The 12,525-nt window shown below is 31.1% G+C and overlaps 1 protein-coding gene across 1 annotated transcript; it reads left to right on the top strand.

The window, feature by feature from the left end:
• Positions 1 to 2,975: 2,975 nt before the first annotated feature.
• Positions 2,976 to 4,440, top strand: LOC131049526 (aquaporin NIP1-2-like). The gene is made up of 5 exons (XM_057983603.2): positions 2,976 to 3,116; positions 3,215 to 3,436; positions 3,609 to 3,806; positions 4,124 to 4,185; positions 4,287 to 4,440. Exons 1-5 carry the CDS (start codon positions 2,976 to 2,978, stop codon positions 4,438 to 4,440), a joined length of 777 nt encoding a protein of 258 aa, XP_057839586.2.
• Positions 4,441 to 12,525: the final 8,085 nt, after the last annotated feature.

Below are 12,525 nucleotides of genomic sequence, written 5' to 3'. Positions count from 1 at the left end.
TGACAAGAAATTATCAATGGATCTAGTAGGAAGGTTCTAACCACAGATGTCGAATATTAAAGAATTGGTTGTCAAACTAAAGATAAAAACAACATGATTTTTAAAATAATTCAAATATCTTTTACATGTTTGTTTATGTAGAGTATATTAATCAATGTAAATATTATTACTTTATACATTTACATAAATTCAAATTTTGCATCATGTGAATGTAATTCAATAAAAAATATTAATTCTAGTGCATACTATAGGCTAGGCTAGTTTTTAACTAGCAACTATCTAGTAATTAAATAATTTTATTTGAACCAATCATAACATTTCATTATTTGTCATACAATCGACTTTAATGTTTTAACTTTATGTAAATGAACATTTTTTATGCCTAATAAATACAAATTTACTTTTCCTCCATTTTGATTGGTGATATTTAAAATCTCAACACTTTGCAGAATACTACCCAATTTTTGGCAATGACAACTATTCCTATATTTTAGGAGAATATCCAAGAAACTAACATAATTCAATTCAGTTTGAAATATTAATTTATTTTTTAAAAAATTTATAAACTATCAATGACATACACATATATTAAATTTATTAAAGTATAATTATTTAAAAACAAACATTAAACCTATAAAAATAATTAAACATAAAAATCAATAAAAAAACTTATTTTTATGTTTAATAATCAAATTTAAATGAAATACATAAGAACCAAATTTAAATGAAATACATAAGAATTAATAAAAAAATAAATTTGGGTTTAATAAGTAAAATTAATTTGATTAAAGTATGATTATTTGAAATTGAACAATTAATCTTAAATAAAATAAAACATTAAACAATAATAATACTATTTTTTTAATAATTAAATTTAAATTTATTTTAAATATTCAATGAACTTTAAATAATTGTTATAATAAAAATAAATAAATTATTAAAATCATAAACACGTTTTATTTTCACCTCCACTTACTTCTAATTATATTTATTAACCATATTTCATAAAAAACCATCAATTTAAGTATGATTATTTAAATTAAATTAAACCTGAAAAAAAATAATAATAATATAATTTTAACAATAATTAAATTTAAATTAATTTTAATTATTGAATAGACTTTATATAAATATTATAATTAAAAATAAATAAATTACTAAAATCATAAAAAATGATTTACTTTCACCTCCACTACACTTACCTCTAATTATATTTATTAACCTACATTTCATAAAATTCATCAAATGTAAATGTCCATTCAATTGTTTTGTGTTAAAAAAAAATCATTTAAATGAAATACACAAAAATCAGTAATAATAATATAATATTTTACAATAATTAAATTTAAATTAATTTTAACTATTGAATAGATTTTATATAATTATTATAATTAAAAATAAATAAATTACTAAAATCATAAAAAGTAATTTACTTTTACCTCCACTACACTTAGCTCTAATTATATTTATTAACCTACGTTTCATAAAATTTATCAAATGTGAATGTCCATTCAATTGTTTTGTGTTAAACACAAAAATCATATAAATGAAATACACAAAAATTAATAAATTATTATTATTTTTCTTTCAATAAGTAACATTAATATGCATGTACAATAATACTCCTATTTCTTTATAAGATAATGGATTCACATAGTTGAATTGTTTTACCTCTAGCTTTAATTAATATTTAATATTAGTAATATTTACTCAAACTAAATAACTAAATACATTTGTGTTCATTAATATTAAAATACAAAAAATAATATTATTAATTTTTTTATAATATCATTTCTATGTTTCATTTATTTATTTTCAAATTGCTTGACCAAGTATTTTCACATTGTTTAAGCAAGATAATTTTATTTTAAATTGTTTATCTTGCAAATAGCAAAACAGTTTTGCTAACTTTTGCAAAAACCTTGCTAATGAATACTAAAACCTTACCCTTAAATAAAACAACACCAAACTATTCAGCTAATAGAAATACATATAATTAATTTCTTAAATATTTTTAATATATATATATAAACCTTCCTAAAAATCGATAATTAATTTATTTTAAAAAGACACTACATAATAATTGGGATCTTAAAACATATACAACTTCGAATACAACAAAACTAGTTCATTTTATTCAAATAGAATGCACCAAAATTTAGAAAATTCTCACAATATACCATATCTATAAATATCACATATACCACCTTGTCTTGTAGTTTAACTTACCCTTAATATTGACTTCCTCTTAGTTGCGCTTTACAATAAAAACAAATGTGGAAACAGCCGAATGGGCCTTGTGCTTCGCAATATCAGAATAGTAAGCTTGTTTTATTTGAACTTCAATTATTTAAGACTGTTTACTAGAAAATTAACGGATTGTCCCTTCACAGTGCACAATAATGACAAGGGTGGCTATCCATGAGGGATGCATATGCTGCAAATATACCATTACAAAATGTGTGAAGATCGGTATAATCTTTTTCTTTGTTGTTCTTTCAACTGTTTTGATATTAATTTACATTAATTATTCCTGTCACCATCCTTCTTACGTTGCTTAGACCTAGTGAATCCAAATCCATTGACATATTCTTATTTATTATTCATTTTCTCCTGGTTGAGATCGGAAACTAAATTGGTTTTTCTGTGTGCATTTGATTCCTAATACCTAGGTTACTTCAAGAGCCTTGGGAATAATCACCATATCTTTCCAAATAATCCCCCAGTACTTTTGGATTCAAGGAGAGATCCAAAATTAATGGCAATTCCAGTGTGAAGACATTGAAAATTCACTAAGTTCTCACAGTACCCAACAACAGAACCCTAACACCTCTAACACTGAAACCCTAGCTAGATGGGCTTTATATAGAGGTTCTCCGCGTCTATATAACATGCAATACATAGGCAACAACCGGCAATACTATAAAAGAGAAAGTGTCTGCCACCTAATAAGCCCGAGTAGAAACCTTTTCACCATGAAAAAGCAAAGCAGGACGCCCTTCGACCTTGAGAAAGAACAATATGTTGCCTCTCCTCAAACGAAGAAGGCAGACATGGAAGATCTTAAGGCTACTGAAATTAACAATATTTTCCTAGAGGCCACAATCTACAAAAAGGTATAACTATGAAACATAAAGATTTACGTGTGTCTATGTGTTTTTTTTGTTGTGTTTCTCTGAATTGCCAAATGTAACCATGCAATTTTTGCATATAGGCTGCAGCTGAATTGGTGGCAACTTTTATCTTAGTATTTGCTGGGTGTGGAGCAATCATGGTGGACACCAGGGATAAGTCCTTAAATTCAGTTGGGGTTTCTGCTGTGTTTGGACTGGTTATAATGGCACTAGTCTACACTGTGGGACATGTCTCTGGTGCTCACATAAATCCTGCAGTTAGTATTGCCTTCGCATCTGTGGGAAAACTTTCTCTCCAGGAGGTGAATTAATGCACCATAACAAGTGCAATTTGGTTTTGAAATATCGTTTGGGAATTTTTTTTTCAAATTATAAGATTAAATTGGATTCTAAATGACCCATTAATATGTTTATTTCATGATGTGAAGAATGCCAATATTGATATTTTGTTTTTACGTTTTCTGGAATTGTCAGCTGCCTGTTTATATTATATCTCAAATTGTGGGTGCCACAGCAGCTGCAGCTGCACTCAATGTAATTATTACAAAAGTCTCCATTAATGCTGCTGTCAATATTCCTCCTGGAAATCCTTGGGCATCACTGGTGGTGGAAATCATTATCACCTTCATGCTCTGCTTTGTTATATTTGGAACAGCCACAGATCCTAAAGCAGTAAGTCAGACAATTTACCACATTTGATTGAAAATTATATCATCTAGTAACATATTCTCACTATGAGAAAAACATGCGAGGAGTAAAAAATGGAGTTGGTGTATGTTTATGGTACATTATTAGTAATTTTTAGACATTAAAGGAGTTTTTAAAGGGAAAACAATTATATTTGACCATTGAATTGGTTAGTAAAATAGTTAAATTTTAATTATCCATCATTTTACGTTAAAAATAAAGAGTTCATATTATAGCCCAGTAGATAAAGGTTTTCCACTAAGATATCTAACTTGCAAGTGAGTGAAACTTTTATTCTGCAGGCGAGTGGAATGGTAGGGATCGCTGCGGGTGGTATAGTTGCTTGTAACGGTTTATATGCAGGGTATGTATGGAAGTAATAAATAAGTGTTTTCATTTATATTTTGGGTGGAGTGCACTTGGTTTGAAATTTGATGGCTAAAATCGAGAATGTTTTTAATCCAGAGCACTGTCGGGATGTTCCATGAACCCAGCAAGATCCTTGGGGCCTGCACTGATAGCACTCAATTTTAAAGGCCTTTGGGTGTATATTCTTGGACCTATTTTTGGTGGCGTTTGTGGAGCTTGGTTTTATAAGGGCATTTATATGGAAGAATAGATAAAAGGTTTCGTAGTTCTTCTCCAATGGAGGGTTGGTCGTCTTCTTGGTTTAAAAGGGCATTTATATACAACAATAGATAAAGGTTTCTTAGTTCTTTTCTAATGGACGATTGTATCATGGTAAGGTGGTATGAGGTGGTATGATAGTTAGTAGTTTGTATTTTATATTTTGTGTATTTTTCAAAATAAGGTTATGAGTGTCTTGCTTCAATTAAGTCTTTTTTTGTCTAAACTTTGTAGTAAGTAAGATCAAGGTAAGATCGGTTGAGTGCTGGATTAGAAAAGAGGGATATCCCTGGCACAACCAAAACAAAAAAAGGTTATGAATAAATGAGAATTTAAAGATATTTAGCTTATTTTTTTAATGGAGGGTTGATCATTGTGGTATGGTGGTATGTTAGTTTCTATTTTCTATTTTGTATAATTTGAATAATAAGGTTATGAATAAATAAGGATTTGAAGTCATTTCAATTCTAGTTTCATTGTTTATGGTGTCATAAGAAAAGAGGTCTTGTACTTAACAAGATTTAATTCCCATTGACTCATTCACAATCATTCAATTTCATTGAGAAATATTTTATATTATTTTTCTATACATACATACATACATACATACAGACATATACATATACATATACACACACAGATATACATACATACATTTTTAAAAAATAAGAAAAAAATTCATCAAGATCAAAGACCCTTTAAATAACTATTATTTTTGACAATTTTGACCAAGTGATCCTAGTTTATGTCAATAGAACTTTAATGTGTTAGAAAACTAATAAATTATATTGTTCTCACCTTTATGCTATTAAAATCGGGATATTACGTATAATTTCATACAAAAAAATTAAAAGATAAAAGATAAAAGGCAAATATATTTTTAATCTTTATTGAGCTATTAATTTGGAATATGAAATAAATTTTACATGTGTAATTATAAAGTTCTTTTATTAATTTTATACTATGTTTAGGTGTATAATTTAATTTCTTTTAAATTTGGATATGTGATTTCAATATTAAGCAATTGGTTAATTGATAGTTAACTCATAGTATGTTAGTGTGTATAATTTGATTTATTTCAAATTTAAATATGTGACTTACAAATAATTTTAATATTAGTATTCTCTTGTTCTTGATGACTTCAATAACAAAAGTCCATCTAAATCATTAAAATTAATTTAATTTATTGAGTTAAATTTAAGGAGTATGGAAAATAAATAAAATATAAAAAACTATTCATAAAAATAATGTTTTTACTTTAGATTCAAATTATAGTTAACATTTTTTGTGTTTTTGGGGTACTTTCTATTATTTATTCTTAGTAGTATCATTTATATAGAAGTTTAACTTTCAAACTTTTTCTATTAAACTATGGTTAGTCTAGTATAGGTCAAATGTCAAGAAAATTGAATGGTTTGCAAGGAGGAAAGGCATGCAAGGAATAGAGGTAAATGACAATTTGATAAAGACGGCAATGTAGTTTTTAAATATAATTTTGATAATTATCATATTAATGGAATTGACTACAATAAAAAGAGGACGAAAAACTAGTTAATCTAGTTATACTCCCAACAATGCTCTATTTTTATAAGACAAAAGGAGGTGTTTTTAGGAAAGTCAACTCAAATTATGAGGAAGGGCTCATATCTCATGGAATATTTAATTCTCATAGGTCATGAAAGGGAACACTCAAATATTTCTTCTTCCTTTTCCCCATAAGAAAATTTAGCATAGCCTATACTTCTTAGGAGGCATGTTTGGAGGTGATGCTCCCAACTATGGACACACAATATACTGAGAGGGGGCAGAATCAATATATGCAAAAACTCAACTTCTAATCCAACTTATTATTATTAGTAGTTTCTAGATCATACATTCATGTTAAAACAATAATTCAAATGATAAATAGAAAGACACAATCACATAAGAGAATGCCAGATATACTTGGAAACTTAGAAGAGAAAATCCATGGTGAGGGTAGCTGATTGGACCTACTAAAAAAATCCAGCCTCACAAAATAATAGATCACTTACAATATAAAGTAAGCACTAACATACCAAAGACACCACTCTCCAATTACATTTGCAAGAACCAACCTAAAGGAGACACCTATCCCTTTTTTAGAATCTAAAAACCAAATTTGCAAGTGAGACACCAATTCCACTAGAATACAAATCATATGAATAGCATACCTTCAAACTAAGTACATAACTTTCTTTTTATTTGATCAACCTTAAAAAAACTCTCCCACACAACATATAGTCTTCTGATGAAACCACATAGTGATTGGAAAGAAAACTACATAGCATCAAACTCATACTCACACATCAATAACACATATCAGATAATTGCATTGACACACACACATCAAGAACGGACCTAAAGAAGCTATATTATGTGATATAATTACAATTACATTTATATGCTGGCCTCAAAAAATATTATTACTTTTGTAAGCTAGCTATGAGCATAAACCACCATTAAATGTATAATAGACCAACTCCGTAGGCCCACACACTATGTGAAAAGAAAGACCATGATATGCATCACTTAATGTAGTTTAATCTATTCCCAATGGTCATCTGCATGCTATCTTTGATGTACACATGTCACAAACCTCTAGTGCATCAAACCAAAATAGAAATCAAGTTGATCAACTAGCATAGTGATCACTCTATGACTTTTGATTCTCTATTTATAAAATATCAACTCTAAAAGATCTAGAATCTCATAGAACAATTGTAGACCTAATCTCCTTTCAAACCTGAGGTCATAACCCTCAAGTTTGATAGAATGCTAAATAGAACAATTTTCCAATGTAAACACACTTCTTGAGGAAGAGACCTTAGATACATAAGGAAAGTATTTTTGAATCTCCTTCAATACCAAAAATTGATTTAATATTATATTACAATCATACTAAAACTAATCTCAAAACCTATCACTATATTTTTAGAACTCATATGCTCTTACATAGACATTATGATAATTGTGGCTATACAATTACACGTTGATTTGATCTCATAGTGAGCTCCTCAAAATATACTAACTCCTCTATCATACCTTTGACACTTTTTTGAGCTCAATGACAACATTTGGCCCAAAATCTCCCCTTTGCCATTGATGAAAAACAACATGTTTTTAGCACAACAACATAAACAAATCCTTTCCAGAACCCTCCTTGTGTGATACAATTGAAGCTTCTAACCATTTGAATAATTTTGGGCTCCTTTCTCCTCCTTTTACATCAATAGAAAAGGAAAAAATAATTGTTTGCTTTCTTTCCTTTTGGATTCTGTAATAGTCTAGATATTATCTCCCTGAGTTCCACACTTCATCAAGATGTCTACTATTTTTGGTTCTACTCATCTTGTACTCTAAAACACTCTATGAGACCACCAATTCTACTTGTGGCAAGGAGTCAACACTCCCCCTCAACCTTTATGTCCTCTGTAACATCAAATAGGAGAGAGCTATGTTTCCCATCTTCTACCTTAAGAAATCAAATGTATTGTTATAATCTTCCTTTTCATACCAAGGCCAATTTTTATTTCTCTCTTCCAAAAGGCATTATTTTCCATTAGTCACAATAAAGTCATCATCTTCTATGATATAATATTCAACACCAATCTCAACAAAACTTCCTTCTATGGATTTACATTCTTCCATGCTAGATGTAGTATTGTATCCTTTATCTATATATCTATCACACATATTTGATTGATTATGAAATGTAATATGAGAGATTATTGTATTTTCAAGATTCTCTTCCTCTTTTTATCTTTCGTATACCTTCTCAGATTTATTCTTTTGATTCATATAGGTTTTATTCTTCCTATTGGGTATATAATTCTTAATAAAATGACATCTATAGTATCTTCAAATATGTCCAAAATTATTGCACTTGAACACATGATATGAAAATCAACCATTTGAAGAACTTGTAAATTATTTTTTTTCACAAATTTATTTTTCATCGAAGGAATTCTTCTACAATTCATTGACTTATGTCCATAATGATTGCAATTAAAATAATAACCAAAAAAAAATTAATGACTAAGTCTTGTATTGTATGCTTGTCTCCATACATTTATTATTTTGGACATTCTCTTCTATCTCTAAACATGGATAAATTCTTCATCATCTTCATTGTCTTCATTCACCTTGGATTGATCAAATATTGAACTTCCAGAATCAAGCTTGTCTAAATCTTCTGCACTTTTTCTTCATGTAGTCATAAAAAAATATACTGGTCTATTTTTCCTTAAATTCAATACTTTTGATATGCATTGCACTCTAGCTACAAGTAATCTCATCTAATTTCTAAGTAATCTTTTCAAACCTTACATTTTTTTCATGGTTGACTATTTGATTTCTCCTAATTTTTCCTCATGAATACCACTTTCATTTCAAGATTTTCACAATCCTTGTCTCTTGTATTTAATTTTCCAATCAAAACATCTTGCATCCTTCTTCCTTCTATTGTACTTTCAGATCTACAACCACCTTTCTCCTCTTAAGATTTTGTTACAATTCATCCTTGAACTTGATGTCCTCTATAATTCTCTTTTTTCGATTCTTGACAACTTTGCAAACACAATGAATTTCTTCTTAAAGATCAATTTTGGTATCTTGTTCTTCATTTTTTTAAAGTATTTTTTTGCACCACCATCTAGAGTTTTCATTGCCATGAATAAATAATTTCATTTTTGCAAGTATGCTTTTGATAAAGATAAACAGGTTTTACATGGACGCGAAACCAAGAGTTTTACAGAAACTGGCCATCAACCAACCAAATAGAAACCAACAGCAAAACAGGGGAGCACCCCAAACTGAGCTCAAAACAAAAAGAAACAACAGGCAAAAAAACAAAGCACAGACAAACACTAAATTAAGCGAGTGCACTAGCTCCTTGTTCTTCTAGATGGTAACCTTGTTGATTTCCTCCAAGTCCTCCATAATGAACCTAGAGGTACCCTTATTGTTGCTCCTACTTCTGGTCCTAGAACTACGGCCCGTAGTTTTATTGCCACCCACAACAGAGTCTTCACCACCCAGTTCTTTCTTTCTGTTACTGTCAATAGGATTGGATCTATACTCCGCCACCATGGCATTGATCTTTTCTAGCCCCTCCATACTATTTCTCATGACCTCCTTGCTTATGTCTACCATATTCTTAAGGTTATTCTTGATCTCCTCCATAGACTGCTCAACCTTCTCAATTCTTTGCTCATGATTACATTTCATAACCTCCACATCATCGGGTCATGATCATGAGCTTCTCCATTTTGTTAGGCTCAGGCGAATCAATGAAGATATCAATTATCTTCTTAATCCCCTCTTTGAGAGTATCAATCTCCTTCCCCACCCACTTCCAGCAGTTCTCCTAGCTTCTAGTCGCTTCCATCACCAGATTCATCAGAGTACTTTGCTTCTGTAAGCCACTATCCACATCTTTAGTTAGAGACCCCTACTTCTCCTTCAGTACATGAAGAGGAATATCCAATTTGATTTCCCAGTCCAAGGTCTTGGGACCATAGTCTTTAGCAACCAACTTCTTCTTTTTGGAATAAAACTCAATTTGAGAAACCACCTTGTTGGTCAATTTATGTTTACTTGCAACCCATCTGGGGGGTTTCTTGCTGCTATGGGTTCCAAGAGTGACCAACATCTCACCTTCTTCAACTGGCTTGTAATCACGGTCAACAAGAGGTTTGGCTCTCCCACTATCCTCCATCTCCATATTCGTAGAAGAGACATCTTGAACATCAGTATTAAGGATTTGGCCTTTCTTAGAGAGAGAGGGCACAACTATTAGGATAACTTGTGTACAACTGAGAGGGGGCCGGTGAATCAGTTATTAACATATTATAACTTTTAATCCATAATATAACCTTAAACAAGTCAAGTACCGGTAAGGCACATATAGATGTCGGTAGACAATACAACTTAGTAATTAACCAGATAATAAATGGAAAGAAACCATACCACATAACACCATGATTTGTACATGGAAAACCCAGAAAGGGAAAAACCACGGCGGGAAGCCTACCCACAGTTAGATGATACTTCTGCAGAAAGTATGTGTTACAATGAGGGGCCTGTACTTGTAGGAAGGCACACTGCCTAGAGTGTACTTCTCATTACAAAAGAGTCACACTGACTACAGAGAGGCTACAACCTTCCCAAGAAAAGTGGACAACAATCCAATGGAGTGAACTGCTGGAAATAGCATCAACTATGCCCAATTATAGTCCCCATTGAGCTCAGTGCCGGAGGACTAAATCCTCTTCTGGATCCAGTTCGATCACCAATGATCGACCAACTCCTATGCCTGAATGATATTACAATATTCACACATTACAATCCTTGACCATGACCTTTCCAATAACCATGATACTTTACAAAGAGTTTCTACCTTTTATTTATACAAACCCTAAGGCCTAAACCAATTAGGTCGGCCACCTAAAGATATTACAATAAGATCATAATTCCATTTACAATGATATGCCATGTCGGCTAAAGACCAAAACAATAATAAAAAAACCATAAAACATCTTGAATCATCTCGGTAATGTGTAGAGTACACGCTAGCATTATACCGGTCCATAACCTAGATAGGTACCGGACCTATTCTGAGTCCACCACACTAAAGAAAAGTCTTCAAGCATTTGAATCATGATCAACGAACATCTTCAGCATCCTAAAATCCATCAAGAAGCTGCACCAACACCAATTGTGCATCCTGTCACAATTCCTCAATGAAAGCTTTGTCGGTAAAGCCATAAACCAGTGCCGGTAAGGGTTTACTAGAGTGTATGATAACATCCAATTACCAAGCCAATAGAAACTGACCAAAACATGCTCATGGAGCATATAGCACATGAAATCCAATATACTTCACTGATCCAAACATGCTGGAAGTGTCAATAGACAATCTCTTCTGCCGATAACACTAGATCTTCTATTGGTAACCTATTTGTCCGTAACCATCCATAACAACTAGTGTTGATATCAATGGAAAAACATCAATGCAACACATAATCAATTCATCCATAATGCCAACAATCACCCCCTTTGGCATTGATGGCAACACTAGATGTGAAAAACATCTAAGTACCAAGAAATGCCAAACAAGTCTCCCCCTATGGAAGACACCCAATCAATCAATAGCTCTGCCCCTGTGAATGATATCTCTATAAGGTTCTGAATGATTTTTCACATTACTATCTCTCCCCCTTTGACATCAATGCCAGAAATCTGATAAAAATATCAAAGCAATGATATAAACCTCTGAATCTCAAAGCTGACTACTCCTCGTGAGTAGTAGCACCACTCATCAGTGCTCGAATGCATAATGTTTCTGATAATACATGTCGGACTGATGAAAAACTTCATCAATCAAGTCCTTGTCGGAGGGGCAAAAACCCCTAACCTATCTCTCAAATACTCAAATGATTCCTTAGACAACGGTTTAGTGAATATATCTGCAATTTGTTCTTTAGTGTTCACATAAACCAATTTGACTTCCTTTGCTTCAACCTTTTCCTTTAGAAAGTTATACTTTATTGAAATATGCTTAGTCTTAGAGTGAAATACTTGACTATTAGACATGTCAATAGTTGCAAAGTTATCACAGTAGATAACTACAAGTTCACTATAATTTATCCTGATATCCTTCAATATTTGATTCATCCACAAAACTTGAGTGAAATTAGTTGTTGCTGCAACATATTCAGCTTTTGCAGTAGATAAAGAAATGCATGATTGTTTTTTGCTGATCCATGAAACCAGTTTCTTTCCAAGAAAGAAAGATCCACCAGAAGTGCTCTTCTTGTCATCAGTATCACCTACCCAATCTGAGTCAATATATGCACATAAAGTGAAATCATCATTTTTGGAATACCATAAACCATATTCTATTGTTCCTTGCAAATACCGGAATATCCTCTTTACTGCATATTCATTATTTTCCTTAGGACTACTTTGATATCTTGAAACAATACTTACTGCATTCATAATATCAGGTCTAGTCTTAGTTAGATATAACATACCACCAATCATAGATTTATACCTT

Source organism: Cryptomeria japonica, chromosome 11, assembly GCF_030272615.1.
Source record: "Cryptomeria japonica chromosome 11, Sugi_1.0, whole genome shotgun sequence".
NCBI lineage: Eukaryota > Viridiplantae > Streptophyta > Pinopsida > Cupressales > Cupressaceae > Cryptomeria > Cryptomeria japonica.
This window is presented reverse-complemented; position numbering and strand designations above follow the sequence as displayed.